This window comes from Musa acuminata, chromosome BXJ2-8, assembly GCF_036884655.1.
Source record: "Musa acuminata AAA Group cultivar baxijiao chromosome BXJ2-8, Cavendish_Baxijiao_AAA, whole genome shotgun sequence".
Taxonomy (NCBI): Eukaryota; Viridiplantae; Streptophyta; class Magnoliopsida; order Zingiberales; family Musaceae; genus Musa; species Musa acuminata.
Genome location: NC_088345.1, coordinates 2,715,450 through 2,733,871, shown reverse-complemented (window position 1 = coordinate 2,733,871; position 18,422 = coordinate 2,715,450). Strand labels below are relative to the sequence as shown.

General features: G+C 38.2%; 3 protein-coding genes across 4 annotated transcripts; 2 read left to right on the top strand and 1 right to left on the bottom strand.

The window, feature by feature from the left end:
• Positions 1-512: 512 nt before the first annotated feature.
• On the top strand, positions 513-1,238 carry LOC135619419 (uncharacterized). Its single transcript, XM_065121413.1, has one exon. It carries the CDS (start codon positions 513-515, stop codon positions 1,236-1,238), a length of 726 nt encoding a protein of 241 aa, XP_064977485.1.
• A 316-nt stretch (positions 1,239-1,554) lies between these two features.
• On the bottom strand, positions 1,555-10,959 carry LOC135618653 (uncharacterized). 2 transcript variants are annotated; one of them, XM_065119714.1, is made up of 10 exons: positions 10,522-10,954; positions 9,963-10,118; positions 7,711-7,926; positions 7,393-7,575; positions 6,347-6,568; positions 4,665-4,781; positions 4,435-4,578; positions 4,018-4,119; positions 2,660-2,728; positions 1,555-2,027 (listed from the first exon to the last, which is right to left on the bottom strand). In XM_065119714.1, the coding sequence occupies exons 1-10, from the start codon at positions 10,696-10,698 to the stop codon at positions 1,794-1,796; spliced, it is 1,620 nt and encodes a 539-aa protein (XP_064975786.1). In that variant the 5' UTR covers positions 10,699-10,954; the 3' UTR covers positions 1,555-1,793. The 2 variants fall into 2 exon arrangements, with proteins under 2 accessions (XP_064975786.1, XP_064975787.1); XM_065119715.1 differs by lacking the exon at positions 7,711-7,926 and having other exon boundaries at positions 10,522-10,959.
• A 4,336-nt stretch (positions 10,960-15,295) lies between these two features.
• Positions 15,296-17,744, top strand: LOC103993922 (sugar transport protein MST3-like). Its single transcript, XM_009414162.3, has 4 exons — positions 15,296-15,510; positions 15,603-15,925; positions 16,339-16,968; positions 17,057-17,744. The coding sequence occupies exons 1-4, from the start codon at positions 15,378-15,380 to the stop codon at positions 17,519-17,521; spliced, it is 1,551 nt and encodes a 516-aa protein (XP_009412437.1). The 5' UTR covers positions 15,296-15,377; the 3' UTR covers positions 17,522-17,744.
• The last annotated feature ends 678 nt before the right edge of the window (positions 17,745-18,422 follow it).

Here is an 18,422-nt window from a genome sequence, read left to right as displayed (position 1 = left end):
GAACGCATCTTGTTTCTGCTGGTCGTGTCAATGGGGGCAGCGTGGCATGACGCCGTCTTCGTCCGTGTCATTGGATTCAACCTAATAAGCCGGAGGAAGGAGATCGCAAAGCCTCTTCCTTCGACGCCACAATAATGGCTTGCTGCTGCTACGATCGCTATCAGGTGGGACACTTCATATGCCGAAACAGAGCCACCGGTCTTAGAGCCCATTCAATAGCATCATCACTCGGTATATTTTAGTAGCGAGCAGGTCTCGGGCTTCCAAGTAACTTTAGCGACAGAGAGAGAGAGAGAGAGAGAGAGAGAGAGAGAGAAGGGATGTGACCACCGCTTTTGTCTCGCACACCTATCGTTCTCTCTTTTGACGCCCTTTTCCCTGTGTTATTCACCTCGAAGGGGTTCGTTCTCCATGTCGGCTTCCTTCTTCTTCTCTCTCTCTCTCTCTCTGTAGGTTGTCTGTGAAACCTTGCCGGAACGGTTGAATCAAAGAGCGGTCTTTCTTTTGGTGCAATGGAAGCAGCAAAAGCCGAGTCTCCTCCTCCTCCTCCTATTCTAGTGGATTTGTCGGTAGAGACGCTGAGGCTCCTCTCAAGATGGTATCTTTCCCTATCCACCCTCTCCTCCCACCCTCTCTTCGCAGTCCTTGCCGCCGCTTCCATCCTTGCCTTCCTCTACCTCCCCCGCACGCTCCTCCCCCTCCTCCTCTCCCCCATTCCCATCTCCACCTTCCTCCTCCTCGCCGCCCTCTTCCGCCTCCGCTCCCCGCCGCCCAACTCCCTCGCTGCCGCGGCCGCCGTCGAGGAGGAGGTAACCCCAGTTCTCTCGGAACCCAAGCCCGAGGCCAAGGCGGTGGAATCCACCGATTACCATCAAAATGTGAACTTTCGCGATGCTTTCGCCGACTGCCTCCGCTGGAGCGGACCGCTCGAGGTCATATACGAAGACTACGAGGGGGAGGAAGAGAACGAGGAGTCCCGCTGCAGAGGACGCTCGCAGGAACAACACTCGAAGTGGGCCCAAAATGAAAATTTGGGAAGCGGGCGACTGTGGCCACTCCGGTTCGCGTGCGACGACTCCGATACCGACAGCGAGGGCGGCTCCCCGGCCGCGTCGGGGTCGAGCTCGCCGGCGGAGCCCCGGCTCCCGTGGGAGGACGAAGAGCAAGGGGACGACATGATCGAGATCGATCTCGAGGAGGAGAACCTCATCGAAATTGATATCTCTGGCGGTCGGTGATCGAGAAGTCGCAACCGTCGCCAGCGGCGGCGGAGTGGAAGAGGGAGTTTTCTGCGGCGGAGTAGACAACTTTGCTTGATGACATAATCCATCAGGCAACACAATAGGACGAGTTTGTATTCGACGAGAAGAAAAAGGACTCCAACATCAAATACGGATTTCCATCCCTATATATATATATATATATATATATATATATATATATATATATATATATATATATATATAATGCACGAAATAAATAGGCATCGGTGAGATTAAGAAGATTCTCACCAGATATTTTGAAATGAATGGAACACGTGACTGTCTTGTCGGCTTCTGTTGGTATGTGATCATATTAGCTTCCACAAAGAAAGGGAGAACACAGAGGAGATATTAAAAGAAAGGTCAAACAGAGGATGCTATCAAGCAGAGGAGCAGATAGATGTCAAAACAATTCACCAGAATGATAGATCCAATGAAGTATTGATATTTTCTGCATGTAATTATATCATCGATGGCTTCTCCATCACCCAATGTTTTCTTGTCCATGAAGGTTGTGGATCACGCTGACTGTTAGGGGAGATTAAACCCGTTGACCAAGTCCACAGCATCATCTACAGAGTTAGCCAATCTCTCTGCTTCCCCGGTGTAGGTGTGAGGAGTCAAGTTCAAGAGAATTGTCTTTGCTTCCTGGGGCAAATCCAAGCTCTCTGTAAACTCTCTGATGCTCTTCTTCGACACAGCTCTTCCTCTGGTCAATTCCTTCAGCTTCTCGTATGCCTCAGGAACAGCATATCTTCGCATGACCTAGAAAACAATGCAAACAGCACTAACAGCTTAAATTTGGCATCATGGATTGCTTGAACAGAGTCCAGATTATGAAGCTGAAACGCAAAAGACTTACTCTGCTGTTTGATGTGTAAATTGCCAGGCTACAAGGTCATGTAAGTGGCTTCCGATATCAGAAAAGATATTGATTACACAAGAACTCCAACTTTATATTGCTTGCGATTAAATATAGTTCATTCACTGGGATAAACTTTCTCTGATCATCTTTTTAGGGTTTTAATAAGCCTAGACTAATTGATAGTTTATGGATCCAGCAATCTCAAACGATCCCTCTGCTTAGGCAACTAAAACATGCACATGATGTCATACACCTAAAGCAAAGGAAGTAAGACCATGGGACGCAATGCCGGAAAGTAAACTTAATAAAATGGACTAACTTTTATCCGAATGGAAGACTTCTGATTGATTATAGTCATACTCTTCCAGTTATAATGCCAAATGATGATAATTATCCACAACAAAAACAAAAGTCATTATTCTAGTGACTTTACTAAACATCAGAAAAAAAAACTACATAGAACTTCAGATCCTCTACCTGCGTTTGAGTTTAATTGGACTTGTCAAACACAGAACAACTGTCAGAGTCTTACCGTTTGAATTGGTTCGGCAAGGACCTCCCAGGTCTGCTCCAAGTCTTCATTTAAACAAGATTCATTCACCTGCAAAACGATCACTCAATTTAGAAATAGGCTAACCTGCAAGAAAGCCCCCTAAAAGATTTTTTTCTACTCTTTCAACAAATAATGACCAACTTAATCAATGATAGTGAATAGGTAGTAATCAGATAAAACTAAAGAGAAAATAGAGCAGATAAAAAACCTGAAAAAATATGCTTGCAGGAAAGATAAGAGCAGATTAAGGAAACAACTCAAAGCTGCAACTACAGCCAAAAGAAATGGAGATCAAGAGGGACCATAGAAAAAGAGAGCCATAAGAAGGATATAATAGTCCTTATTTTGACCAGTAATGTAACTAACAACATCTCAAAGGCAAGAAAATATCTATGTAGTTGGACTCCAACTCGAAATTTTATAGTTTTTTGTAGCTGTTCATTCTTCCTTTACTCCCTTTTCCTCTTTTTTCTTTTTTCCTCTTTCCAGAGCCATGCCTGTGGGGACACCCTGCCATACATTTCTGCTCACCGTATTGTCAAATATTGACAACACATACAGTGCCAGTGGCCTTGACTTACTCAAGAGATGCTCTCGATCAGGCAATCTTTAATAGTAATTTTAGAGCCAAAAGTACAATCTGTGTGAAGCTACAAACTTGGCTTGAATGAACTATTCATCAAAACTCCCCGGTCTTTTACCTTGTTCATGTTTTCTGTTTCCTTAGCATTATTCTTTACCGTGTTATTCCAGTTCAATTTAGATTAGCATCACCATCTACCATTGCATAGTTTACAAACAGAAAATTACAACCACAAAATATGAAGAATTAGAGATCCTTAACTCATGATTGCACTTTAGTTAAAATTTACATCGCAGAATGGTTGAAGCTACATGTTCTTATGCTCTAAAAAACTAACTCTATTTATAAGTATCATATCTGACTTTTATGTTGGAAATGACAACAGAATTGTTGCAGTATGTTTTATTCCTGTTATACACACTGAATCGTGATAACCATTTAAACCGCAATTCAACTTTCAAATAACTAATCTGCTGATTTGACGTTCAGTGGAATCCACTGATTATGGATAAGCAAGGAATGCATAAGATGAAGAAAACTTCCTGAAGTAGTAGTAGAATACCAAAAGATATGTGAACAGATTACAAACCATTATTGATTAGTAATGAAAATACAAAAAGGTTGGCATGCATGTGGCTTCAAACCTTATCCTTAAATGCTAACGAAATCCATCCTAATCAAAAGTTCAAAGAAAGCTTTGCATGGTACTTCTATATCCTTACTAGTAAATACACACAATGCGCAGACTGTTTACCTGGAGCTTTTTGATTCCCAGTAGTGCACTTTTATAAGCCAGAAGAGAGTAACCTAAACCGACACCCAGGTTCCTCAAGACAGTTGAATCAGTTAGGTCACGCTGTTATGCACAACACAATAGTAAGAATGACATCACTGCATGAAGACCAATGGATAGAACAAAAACTGAATACACATGCACATGCATCACACACACACACACACACACAAACGCATAAACACATATATAATATGTGATTTAAGAATAAGTGAATCTTTCAATGCGCTCTTAAATAGTTGAATCTTGTTATAGGTTCTGCGATCACAAGCATGTATGTATCACTCCCAGCAAATTCAAATTTAAATTTACTACCAAATAAAGCAGTTTCTGACATCTGACCAACAAAGAGAAATCTGGATCAAGATGGAATAATACCTGCATCCGTGAAATGGGCAATTTCATGCTAAGGGCTGATAGAACGGCATTACCCAAGCATAGATTGCCCTCACTGTTCTCGAAATCAATAGGATTTACTTTGTGAGGCATAGTGGACGATCCAATCTCACCAGCCTTTGTTATCTGCAGAGAACATTAGAAATATTTATTCTTGATCAATTTGTTACAAAGGAAAAGAAATTAATATAGTAGTGGAAAGTTAGGGTTACCTGTTTAAAATAACCTAAAGATATGTAGCTCCATATATCTCTATCAAAATCAATCAAGATGTTATTAAACTGCGTGACATTATTGAAAAGCTCTGCAATGTAGTCGTGAGGTTCGATCTGCATGATAAGAGATAAGACTTTGACTCAGTAATCTTAAGAAATTGCATGAACTGCTTTAAAATAATGGTCTACACAAGGAGTGTATGCATTTGTGTGGCCTAATATACTTGCACAAGTCAGATTCTAAAGATAATCTAGACAATCAACACACCAACATAGTTACACTGAGTGAAAGATAATGCATACAAGTCAGATTCTAATAAAATCAACACACTAACATTGTTACTCTGAGTGAAAGATAATGTATACAAGCAACTCCTAAGTATTTGTCCGTTCTTATTCAAAGCCGGTTTTGTTTGAACCTCCCATCCCACTTCCGAATAAAACAGCTAATAGTCTTTGTATGATTTTATCAGTGTCTAATTGCGAGGCTTCCTCAGGTAGAAGCAGAAAATTTTGTGCTCTTGTAAAGCTCCACTGGGTAAAGCAATTCAAAAGAAACTATCTTACTGAAGCAAGCATGTCACAAACATGGCGGTGTGTCGTGAAAATGCATAATTTGGTTAACTATAAATGAGAAGTTTCACAAAGTCTGACAGGCGAATTCTGATAGGCGTCCTAACTAGTAGATTGTGTTGTCCATGGACTTTATTACATCTATATCAAGAGACAATCACAGAATAACAAACAAAAAAATGAGGTAGTTGATCAACTGACTATCATCCAGTCAAGGCTAGAATCTTTTTTCAGATCTAGTAAGAAGATCAGCTTCACATTGATCCCTTGAATCACCAAAGTAAATGCTTTAACCAGCTTGAAGTATTTAGAAGATATTTCACAGGGAATGTCAACTGAAGCAACGATGTAATTATTAGCTCAAAAATCTGGGCCAAGGATGTTTGTGACTTGGAGATGTTAAATAATATCATGTTAGGGTTAGGGATGAATTGGTGGGTACTTGTGAGTAACAAGACAAACAATATGAAGATCATGTAATTGCATAACACAAAGAACAATATGTTTTTTCTACCAAATTAAGCATGCTTTTTTTTTTTTTTGCCTATTCTGCTTTGTGATCTAGTAATGTACAAGACGTAGAATATATACTTACATGTCTAAGGATGATTGGAAAAAATTTGCAAAAATAACAAGGTGGCATCTTGTAATTGAGCAGAAACTTCAAAGATGTTGCAAATTAAAAGAGAGAGAAAACAGAAGATGAGGTTTTCAAATTTTGAAGGCAAATCTACATGATGATCAAATTTGGAAGATTGAGATTGTCATGTTTTCTCCTGTACAAAGATGTCAATTTGAGTGTTTAAATCAGATGAAATTTCAGATGAGATATGCATCTAAACAATACAATTAGCGGCAAAAACCAAAAAACTTGTAATAGAATAATGAAACACAATCCTATAGACTTGAAAAACTCAGAGCATGACCAGAGGTCATTTTCCATGTAAAGAAACCTTGTCAAAGGAAATGAATTCAATTGCTGCTACTAGTTATTGAAGATAAGTATGATGAAAAGAAATCATTTGCAACAAAAATTAAGTTGGACAAGATATCTATTAATCTTGAGTGAGTATATAATCATGCAATAATGTATAAGAAAAATATACCTGTGTCACATAAGCATTGAAGTCTATTCCTAGAGATTGTACAAATTCTGCAGTAATGCTTTTCCAGTTGATATCAGGGTATGCAACTTTATGAGCATTATAATTTCCAACTGCACCAGCAAACTTGCCCAATACATGAATTTTGGAGAAAGCCTTTCCACGCTCACTTAGTCTGACAGCAAAATTTGCCATTTCCTTTCCCAAAGTAGTGGGTGAAGCCGGCTAAACACGACAAAGAAAGAACTGATTAATTTTTGTTTCAGAATGAATAAACAATTGTTTAAGGCAAAAATCAATAGCACTAACTGTCCATATTAAAATTGTTCAAAATTTCTTTGAAAATGACAAAAAATTTAGTGTAGCATTACCTACTCAAGAAAACTCATTGCCAAGTAACCCACACTTTTAGAATGATGATGTTGCCCTCTCATGATCAAGGTTTTAAATTTTACACAGTGTGCCCCCACAACATGCTGGCATGGTACCACAGTTTTCATGCTGGCCAGCACAGGTTTTGTGCTGGTCAGCACAGGTAAGTGATTGGAAACTATTCTAAATAAAATTTCATTGTATAAAGCATGAAACATGTCATAAATTTATTTTAATGAATAAAGTGAGTTTAGATGTTCCTTTCGTCAATGCATCATTAGAGATTTATAAACAGAATGGAACTTTTTAAACTCTAAAATTTTGCAAGAAGTAATTACATCATTGAAAATTTGACAAGAAAGAGATCAACAACTTAGAAACCATAACATCTATTAACCCATTTCTTGACCACATAAAGTGACATGAGCTGTGATGTTAAGTTATCCTAATATTATGTGATTTAACATTTTTAATGTGTTAGTTTCACTAATAAAAGTACCAAGCAAATTTGTATAAGATCTAGAAGAAAGAAAGGTTAATGGAAATTGATATGAGTTATTAGAAGCAAGAAAGGCCAAATGTTTGACACAAAATTTAAAATATTTAACTAGGAAAGACTAAGCAACTTAAGGTAACATCAAAGAAAAAAAACTACATCTCTATAATAGGTGAAGTACCTGCCCATGAGTGCGCGACAGCATAGGAATATGCGCATTTTCCTTTGCCATGACACGTATTGCTTCACATAAATCAACCATGACTGGAAAAATGACCTTGTTCATAGCTTCTTTTAGTGATAATGCATGAGCCAAATTGTTTATATCCTCGGATGTACAAGCAAAATGAAAAAACTCAAGCACCTGAAAGAAGAGTATCACACTAATCAAGAACAACAAAAGCACATTGTCATATACTAATATTGTTAAAATCACACGGTAAACAATTTAAGGACAAACAAAACAGCCCCTCCTGGCAGTTAAGAAAATAAAACTAACCTTTTCAATTTCTGGATGAGATTTACATCTTTGCTTCAAATAGTATTCCACTGCCTTGACATCATGATTAGTTATTTTTTCTATTTTTTTTACTTCTAAGGCATCATTTATATCAAAATCATGAATAATTTTTTCCAAGAAAGACTGAGCATCCAGACTGAACTGCGGGACCTCTGTAATTTCTGGGACTTCTGAAAGCTTTAACAACCATTTCACCTACAAAGAACCATTCAAAACCTACTTAACAAAAGCAGCTAATGTTAACACCAACAGAAAAACCTTATCCCACTTTCCTATTACTGAAAAAAAAAAACTTACTCCAGAAATTATGAGTACATACCCATACATACCATCAGTGCATAATTTTATTTCTGCTTATAAGCATTTTCAAACATAAGAAAAGAGAGAGAAATATTATATTTGATAATAAAACATTGTGGAATTTGGATATTGAATCTATCTGGAAGTAATCAATACCAACATGATATGGACATGCCATCTTCAAAAATCTTGTAAAGGTAGGACAAAACAGTGCATAAAACAGAACAACTAGCATATGAATTTTATATTATGATATTTTACTTTGTAAAATTTAGGCAATATATAAGTCATATATAATTCACGATACACATAACCAACATTCATATGAATAAAAGAATTCATAAAAAATACTTCAAACACATACAAGAAATATTGAGGAGTTAATCAGCAATCTGATCCACATATATAAACTCAATTATTTGACATTCTATATATATGTAATAGATTAACATATATAAGTATAATGGTGTAAGACATAGTATGCTCCAATCTATCCTAAAAATATTTGAGATTTGGTCACAGACATGGATGTGTAAGCACTTTGAAGTGTCTGTCATGATAAGGATTTAAATTAATCTAATACAAATTCTACCTCAACAATGATATCTTAGTAAGTTCATCACTCGGAAACAATTGTAAGGTTGAAATCATAATGTTTGCATCTGATTGACGATGTTGTGAATTCCAACTCCACAAAAATGTTTGAGTTACTCCTCCAAGTCTACCTCGATCCTGTGTTGCATAAGCCAATATTCAGTCAATGTTCTTCTCCTTCGCTAATGTAACAATCATTCTTCCTATGCACTTGGGGGTTGTTTATTTTGCAATAAGTTGAAAAATGATTCTGAACTTTAGCCCCAGACCACTTCTGCAGAACTTGAGTTCCGCTCCAGTGTTTCTAAGGAAGATTTTTTGAAGGCAAACTTCCTCAAACATTTTCGCTACACAAAACTCTAAAAGTGAATCACTTCAATTGTAAGTTCAACTTAAAGGCTGCCACTTATTTTCAGCATTGTCCTTCCTTTCCTAGCACACCAAATAGCCATCTTAGCAGTCTAACACTTTTGAGTTCTTCTCAGTTCACCACCCTAAAGTAGTTCTCAGTTCAATATATTGTCATATAAAACATAGATGAACAGATGAAAGAAAGTTTCATTAATGGTTAAAGTAACAGATATATGTCCATTGTTTTATAAGGGCGAAAATGGACAAAGCTTATTATGTTACTATAACAGCTTAGGAGTAAAAAAGTACACTCACATATCAAAATGCTCAGGAGGCCTCTACATGAACCAGCCAATTACATAGTAAAGCAAAAGAGGGAGCTAAACATGCAGAATACTAAAGACTCACTTATGAGAAGTGACTGTTAGATATATATAACCTTCAGATGCAATGAAGAGTTCCTAAATCTTGTATGCCAAAGATTTCCACAAGTATATTAGGTGGTTCTAGGGCTTCTTATAAGACAATAAAACAATCAATTTATGCACTTTATGCAGAGAACTGAATTAGTATACAACACAGTCTGAGCCATATACACAGTATAGAGTTTAGTACTACATTCCTAATGATCACATGGCATAGTGGCAGAGATATGGACTATTTCAGAGCAGCAGTCATCAGAATAATAAGATCACAAACTCATAAATCAATATGATCACTTGGTTATTGAGAATTTAAAAAGAAGAGGTAGGGACAAGTATATCAAAAACTACCATAACACACTTGGAAACAAATATCACATATAAAATGATAGAAAAATGAGTGATGATTCAAGAGTGTTAACTGGCCAGTATATCAAACACAGGATAAATAAAATAAAACGGTTGATATCAATTATACTCGACCAAATAAAAGGTCCAACAGAATTAAGCTTCAAAGAGAGGAAATTGACTTGATTACCAATCTAGTTGGACTAGAACACTAACCTCAACCAATACTCGGTGATGGATCAATCCATATTCGCTAAAGAATGGGCGTAAGTCCTTGACTTTCTGCATGTAACGTCCATCCAACGGTGACAGAGACATTGTACTAGCTGACAAATCCCAATCGGTGAGATTTCCCACATTATTCTTCTTCATCTAAAGAAAACTGAATTCCCTTAGAATCAACTAAAGAAATTGAATGAACCTAATTTAATAAAACATTCGAAAGCCATCTCATTTAATAAAAGAATAAAGCATCCCAACAATCCTAGACCTTCTGGCGTCCCAAAGAAAGAAACAAATAGGTAGGTTTGTAACTCTAAGATTCTTATGGTTCGTAGAGTCGAAGCATGGCAAGAGACAATTAGAAACTGGGTAATCCGAGGATACCAAGCAAATATGTGTACAAGCCTTTTAAAAGGAGCAGCCTTCTTATGCGACTGCCGGCAGAGAAACAGTAGCTTGCAGGAATGCTAACGCAATGAGTTAAGCTGGGTTGAAAAGGGGCGCAGTCTTTCCGTTTGATAAAATTTCCAAAAGAGCAATCGAAAAGAAGTACCTCCAGGGGAGATGAATCCGTGGAAGCGACGCTCAAGGACGATCGGGGAGGACGGACGGAGGCGGTCTTCACGAAGACTGGGCCCCATCCCGACCTCGGGCGGGAAGAACTCGGGCCGCCGAGGGACTGGCGCGCGCCTTGGCCCGTGGGAACTCGCAGAGAGGCCACTGCTTCCATCGGCGCGGTCGTGAGGGCGTAGGTACCAAGACAACGGAGGGAAGAAGAGCTGCAAGGAGAATGTTACGGAGATGTATTTAGGAGCGGAGGGGAGGGGAGGCGGCCGCCCTTTCACCTGTCGGCGACTCGACAGCAGGAATGTTCGTAATCCTCCAATGTATAGAATTGGCGACAAGGATGCGGCGCCACTTTATTTATTTATTTATTTATTTATTTATTTTTTATTTATTTATTTATTTATTTTTATTTATTATTATTATTATTTACTTCGGAATAGAATTTTTAGTTAAGAGACATACTTATTTGTTTGCATCGTTTCCCTTATGAAAGGTATTAATCGATTTTATTTACGATGTATAAATGATTTATTGCTGATATACTTTTCTATCCGGTCTATCATATCACACGCTGCTTACGAGTGATGTAAGATTTCTCGTGCTTGATTGACGGACCACTGTCGATAACTTACTGTCAGCAACAATATTATTGAGGGGTGCAATTTTCGATGGCCTATCAGTCAAATCACTAGCAATAGCTGCGTACACAATGCAAGCATTGTAGGATGCGAAAGCCTTACGACAACTACGTTACACCACTATGTGCAGAGGATATAGCAGTGCCACTGCCCATGATGGCTATGGTGGTTGCACACTATCGTCCTATGTGGTGGCTACAGTAGCACCATCGCTGACCACAACAACTGTGTTGGTTGCAGTTAGCCATGGATGGTGTCATTAGACGTCGAAAGCCAACAGTATCGATAAGCACGTGTGTGTATGCATAGCCACATCGTGGCGATCTTGGGGATCACTAGGCGACACACGTGCACAACCATGCATGAGCAAGAAGGCCATGAGCATGTGGCAGTTGCACACAGTGGTGACGATAGCGCCTTGTGCATCAGCCGCATATGGCTACTGCGACGCCTTATGCAAGCGACAATCGCTCACAACAGTGATCGTGCCTCCTGCAACAACTATAGTTTTATCTCTTTAAATTTATTTAATTCTAATTTATATCTTTTTAAGAGTTTTATCCTTTAGAAATATAAAATTTCCATTGTATATCCTATAAAAATTTATAGTTTTACCCTTCAAAATTTTAAAATTTATGTCCTCAATTATAAAATTAATTAATTTAATTTATGTTAATCAAATATTTTGATCAGACTTAATTATTAAGTTTATAATGATTTTGTAATCAAATATTGGGATGAAATATAGTTTTAGACTCCTTAATATTACATATGCTTATATCTATGGGTTGCTCCATATTTTTATTTTACTAAAAGGATATATTTTATCACTTTCATATATAACATATTGAGATGGGACTATATATATCTAATTTATATAAGGTCTCAAGCTATTAATATATTTAAGTATACATAAATGAAGTTGAGAGATAATTAGATTAAAAGAGTCAAAATTATTATATTTAATAGGGATGATAAATTTTATGGTAGTTACGAAGAATCTGATTACAATTCTAGTTCTTTTACTAGATTCATAGAAAAAGTAGGGTATTTGTGCTTAATATATTTTCCCATACATATCACAACAAAATAGGATTATTGAAAAGTGAAATCATACTCTTATAGATATAGTTAGAAGCATGATGAGTTATTCTTCTATATCTAAATCAATATAAGGAGAAGCTGTAAGACGATTGTGTATATGAATTCATAGTAATTCAATTATATCAAATTCTTTTAAATTATGGACGAATAGAAAACCTAACTTAAAATATTTATATATTTATGATTGTCTTACAAAGATACGATACAAGTCTTCAATTCACATGAAAAAAAGAGATTCAATTATTATTTTTAAAATATTTTATTATTTATTTAAAAAATTTTAAAGGGGCATATTATTTATTATCTTAATCATAGTATGATGATAGTTGAATCTGGTAATACAAGATTCCTAAAAAATAATAAATCAACAAGAGTAAAAATCTTAAAATTTAATCTTGACATTAATGAGATACAAGTTCAATCTAGTAATATAAGATTCCTAGTCAGTACGATGATAATATAAGAATATGGTAATACCCCTTTATCTAGAAAATTTTAAAGGAGTATATATTTTATTTTCTTAATCATAGTATAATGATAGTTGAATCTAGTAATACAAGATTTCTAGAAATAACGAATCAATAAAAGTAAAAATCTCAAAATTTAATCTTGATACTAAGGAGATACAAGTTAATAATCTTTATCATTTGAGAAATTATTGTTACTCATATTATTAAATGATTTGATAAAAATAAATAATAAAATAACATTAATTAACTTTCACATAATATTGATATTACTGCTAATGATCTTATAGAACAATCACAATCGACAATTTTAAGAATATCTTAAGAAGACTTGTCATTTCTTATTATTATATAGGAGTCAAAAGGACTTTAAATTATCGAATAAATATAAAAGAGTCTATTATATAAATATCACTGAAAGTATAATATCAGATAATATAACTAAGACTTATAGTTAAAGGTTTTATTAATAAAAAATACATCAACTATAATGAGACATCTTCTTTATTTTTTTTAAATGAACTCGTTAAGAATTCTCATGAAATTAGTGATTTAAAGAAAATAGTCAAATAATAATTACTATTAATTAATAATTTGAGTTTCACTATTTTAATTTGATTGCTGGTCTATTTACTTGCACTTATAGTCTAAAGTATTTGAAAGAACATATTCTTACGATTGAGTTTATGAACAACCCATAAAAGATATGATGATACATGTTTTAATGAATATTATAATTGACATTCTTGCTTACATGCTTAAAGTTATTTATTTCTGCTATCTCGTTCACATTTATGTATGTACATATTATGGTTGAATATGATAATAAAATTATTTTAATAAGATAAATTACATAGATTATTTTAGACTACATTAGGAAGAGCTAATAGTATTGTAGTATATAGAAGGAAGTATGATATTGATAATATACAATTACCATGAGTCGTATTGCTAGTCATGCTTAATGTAATATTATTATATTTATTATACTTATTGGTCATTTTTCTTAATTCGCAAGCGTACAAATAATTTTTAAATTTTAAAATCTAGTTAGATAAAATTATTTTTTAAATAAATTTTATTTTATTTTATTTTTTGATTTTGAATCCATTTTTATCTTACCAATTAATAGAACAAATGAGATAATGTTAAATTATGTTGCTCTATCTAATTTGTAAGTATATATTACAGATATGATTGGATTGTTATATCGTCCTATAAAAATGAAGTTTAATTATAGTAAGATTCTTTAATAAATAGTCTATAGAGACTCTCATAATTATTTATCGTAGATCATTTACTCTCGTCTATAAAAGGATAAGACCTTTTAGAGACTCAATGAATAATTGGATACGTAAGGATACATTTACCAAATAATCATTTGATATTATCGAGAGATTATTTATCGTAGATACATGGATATGTGAATAAGTAAGGATATATGAACATGTGACATTATCGAGAGATTACAGATTTTCTCTCAATCATGTGAACTAGTTAATAAGATATTATAAATATTCTATTATCTCTTTTTTATCCCAAATCCGAGAGAGGAGAACTCTATAATTTGTTTATAGATCAAATAAAGATTTTTTAAGTTATATCGAAAGATATACATCAATAAATTTAAATATTATTATTATTATTATTATTATTATTATTATTATTATTATTTAATTTTAGATTTAAATATTAAAATTTTCACATAAGAACGATTTTTATCCCTCGTGCAGGAGACATTGCATTCTCTTACGAGATACATATTTTGTTCATTTTCGATGCAATAATACTTAAAAATAAATTAGATAGGTCACATTACTTAGAAAATAAGACAAAAATAATACATCAGAAAAGAACGCGGTCAAAATTGGATCATAAACCTCCCACCCATATTTATCTGACGTTTTCTGGTAGAGCACGCTAAGATACACTGAGACAACAATACCTGATGTGGCATTGGCATCTTCTTCCTGTGTAAGCTATTCCCGGGCATTAAAATTGGGAGGCCACCCGTTCATTTCCAAGTGAAAGGTAAATATGAGTCCCAAGTGTTCTTTTGGAAATCTCCTCTTCATTCTCGGGAACTACACACGGCATCAACCATTATCCACTTCGTCTGTCTCCAGCTTTTCATATCATATGGCGGCCGACTGGCTGTGACCGGACCATTAGCCGTTGAGATGAGTATTACTACCTCCCATCTGTCATTGGTCAATATATAGTATCATAAATTAGGCGTGAAATCGATGATTTACCATAACATTAAGATTATGATTGGATTTGGTTCTTACAAGGAAACCTTGGATTTTGTTGCTCGGAGCAGTCGACTCCAATGCAGTAAGGTTCATGGGATCCGAAACTTTATCCTTTGTATATATTACTCTTACCATACTAGCGCGCGTCATTTATTGTCATCCTCGCTCATCCGCCGTCGCCTCCAATCAACGGGCATCATCCCTGCGGATCGCCGAACCCGAAACGCGTCGCACCGCACCCGATATGGAAGCCCGATCGTTCTCCTTCTATAAAAGACACCTCCTCGCCTGCTTCCTCACTCTCCCATCCTTCTTTTCCTCCCTTCCTCTTCGGCTTGCTTGCTTTCGTTTTGCTATCGGTCTGTTTCTCGGGGCACAATGGCGGGCGGTGGGGTCGTCAACACCGGGAAAGGGAAGGAGTACCCGGGGCAGCTCACCCTCTTCGTTTTCCTAACCTGCATCGTCGCTGCCACCGGCGGTCTCATCTTCGGCTACGATATCGGAATCTCTGGTGTGACATCGGTTCTCGTTGCTGTCTTCTTTCTTTCTTTGTTTCGTTCCTGGTTTGGATCTGATGGGTGGGGGAGTCGGGCTGGTGAATAGGTGGGGTGACGTCGATGGATTCCTTCCTGAACAAGTTCTTCCCGGAGGTGTTGGCTAAGGAGAAGGCGGACAAGAGCACCAACCAGTACTGCAAGTTTGACAGCCAGCTGCTGACCAGCTTCACGTCGTCGCTGTACCTGGCGGCGCTGATCGCCTCCTTCTTCGCGTCGTCGGTGACCAGGGCTTTCGGGCGCAAGTGGTCCATGCTAGGCGGCGGGCTCACCTTCCTGGTCGGCTCCGCTCTCAACGGCGCTGCTGTTAACGTTCTAATGCTGATCCTCGGTCGCATTCTCCTCGGTATCGGCGTCGGCTTCGCCAACCAGGTAGGCCTTCATAGAAGCCGATTCCTTCTGAATTCAAGAAAAAATCACTTCGATCTATAACTGCTCTTCCTTCTCCTTTCTCCTCCAAAGCTGAATCCATCTTTATCTTTTACTCTTCTCTCGTAAAATTTGTTGGTGGGAAAGCAATGAAACATTTTGGTGCACGCTAGAGTGCTTCACCAAATGTAGTCGTACAAGAAGAAAAGGGAAGGTAGCCAACTGGCTCCGCTGGTATACTTGGAGTCCATCCGCTGTTCACTCCACCCTCTTCACTATTCTTGGTTAAAGAACAATAACATGTTCCTCATCCCGCATTGACTTTCCTGTTTGAATCGTTATAGGCGTCCTTCTTTAGTTGCTTATGGTAAAAGATGCTATTTTTTGATGACCCGAGTGATTCCATCGTTTGGTAGTCTGTTCCGCTGTACCTGTCGGAGATGGCGCCGGCACGCCTCCGGGGTATGCTCAACATCGGCTTCCAGCTCATGATCACGGTGGGAATCTTCGCCGCTAACCTCATCAACTACGGCACCTCCAAGATCAAGGGCGGCTGGGGTTGGCGCGTCAGCCTCGCACTTGCCGCCGTTCCCGCATGCATCATCTCCCTCGGCGCCCTGTTCCTCCCTGACACTCCCAACTCCCTAATCGAGCGCGGCCACTCCGAGGAGGCCAAGCAAATGCTCCGCCGCATCCGCGGCACCGATGACATCAACGAGGAGTACAACGACCTGGTCGCCGCCAGCCAGGAGTCCAAAGTGGTGAAGCATCCCTGGTCCAACATCATGAAGAGGAAGTACCGCCCGCAGCTCACCATGACCATCCTCATTCCCTTCTTCCAGCAGGTCACCGGGATTAATGTGATAATGTTTTACGCACCCGTGCTCTTCAAGACGATTGGTTTCGGCAGCGAAGCCTCTCTCATGTCCGCTGTCATCAGCGGGCTCGTCAACGTATTCGCCACCTTCGTCTCCATCTTCACCGTCGACAAGCTCGGCCGAAGGAAATTGTTCTTGCAAGGAGGAATCCAGATGATTATTTGTCAGGTATATGATTCGTGACTGCAAATTCTGCATGGATGCAACCGGGTCACTCGATTGCTTGATACTTTTGCGCGCTTTGACATGGATGCAGATCATCGTGGGAACCTTGATCGCAATCAAATTTGGGACCAGCGGGGAGGCTACTCTTTCCAAGGCGTATGCAGCATTCGTGGTGCTGTTTATTTGTGTCTACGTAGCTGGGTTTGCGTGGTCTTGGGGTCCCCTGGGATGGCTGGTTCCCAGCGAGATCTTTCCTCTGGAGATCAGGTCGGCGGGACAGAGCATCAATGTCTCCGTCAACATGCTTTTCACCTTCGTCATCGCCCAAGCATTCCTCTCCATGCTCTGCCACATGAAGTTTGGCCTCTTCTACTTCTTCGCTGGATGGGTGGTGGTCATGACGATCTTCATCGCCCTGTTCCTCCCGGAGACGAAGAATGTCCCCATCGAAGAGATGATCCTGGTGTGGAAGGCTCACTGGTTCTGGGGCAAGTTCATTGCAGACGACGACGTCCGCGTCGAGATGGGCGGTGCCGAATTCAAGCCAGCCGTGTGACCCATCTCAATCCGAGATGATCGATGCATACCGACTCGTCATTTGGAAACTTGTAGCAATCCCTTCTCAAACTTCTGATACTATCCCTTTATCACCTTATGTTCCATGGTTTGTCTTGTTTGTTCAAGCTTATGAGATTCTACATGCAGTCGTTCTGGTAATTGTGTTATCGACACTATGTTCAAGGTTCTATGTGAATAAAATTTTGGAGCTTGTTATGTCATCCGAATGTGCTATATAATGTAGGAGTTTGATCTGGAAGCAGACGCAGTGGCTAATCCATGGAAAACCTTCATAGTGGGAGTTCATTGGAAATAAGAACATGTCCTGCACAGGAAGGCAGCCCTGTCTGCTCCGTGAAGCTAATCCATGAGCATTTAATCCGTCGAGATCTTGTCACTAAAAAGTTGAATGGAATCCTCGGACTGCATGTCCTTCATACAATTTCCATCGTGATAATGGATCTTCTTCTTCTTTCTTCCTTATCTTCAAAACAGGCCTGGGGAAGGAGGAGCGTGCATGTGAAGGCCAACCCCTTCCTTCTCACATGTCGACGCCGAAAGGCTAAGAACATGAACCATCTATACGAGGATCACGAACAACGAGAAAAAGTGGCACGGCATCACAAGTTCAATCGAGAGCTTTTTTTGCTGCGCCTGTGACATGAATTAATTGATGGTCCGCCAGGATGAGATGGTTTGGATAAGATCGTGGATAAAATCTAGTGATGTGGAGATGAGTTGGAAGTCCGAGGTTCATATTTTGCGAGACGCCACCCGGTCACGACTGCCTTCGTTCAAGCTGACGTTGACTTCCAACCCATTTCTCTACGGAAATCATTGGCCATTTTCTAGTAGATACGACTTACGAGTTCGAATAACCGATTGGAATTATGATTGGA

What these genes read in the sequence shown, in the direction of transcription:
- LOC103993922 (XM_009414162.3), top strand. Translation starts at nt 15,378, where the DNA reads ATGGCGGGCGGTGGGGTCGTCAACACCGGGAAAGGGAAGGAGTACCCG. An exon ending in GCGTCGGCTTCGCCAACCAG is followed by an intron (nt 15,926 to 16,338) that starts GTAGGCCTTCAT and finishes ATCGTTTGGTAG; the next exon opens with TCTGTTCCGCTGTACCTGTC. An exon ending in TCCAGATGATTATTTGTCAG is followed by an intron (nt 16,969 to 17,056) that starts GTATATGATTCG and finishes ACATGGATGCAG; the next exon opens with ATCATCGTGGGAACCTTGAT.
- LOC135619419 (XM_065121413.1), top strand. Translation starts at nt 513, where the DNA reads ATGGAAGCAGCAAAAGCCGAGTCTCCTCCTCCTCCTCCTATTCTAGTG.
- LOC135618653 (XM_065119714.1), bottom strand. Translation starts at nt 10,698, where the DNA reads ATGGAAGCAGTGGCCTCTCTGCGAGTTCCCACGGGCCAAGGCGCGCGC. An exon ending in TGGGAATCAAAAAGCTCCAG is followed by an intron (nt 2,729 to 4,017) that starts GTAAACAGTCTG and finishes ATCGTTTTGCAG; the next exon opens with GTGAATGAATCTTGTTTAAA. An exon ending in TTGCCGAACCAATTCAAACG is followed by an intron (nt 2,028 to 2,659) that starts GTAAGACTCTGA and finishes ATTGTTTTCTAG; the next exon opens with GTCATGCGAAGATATGCTGT.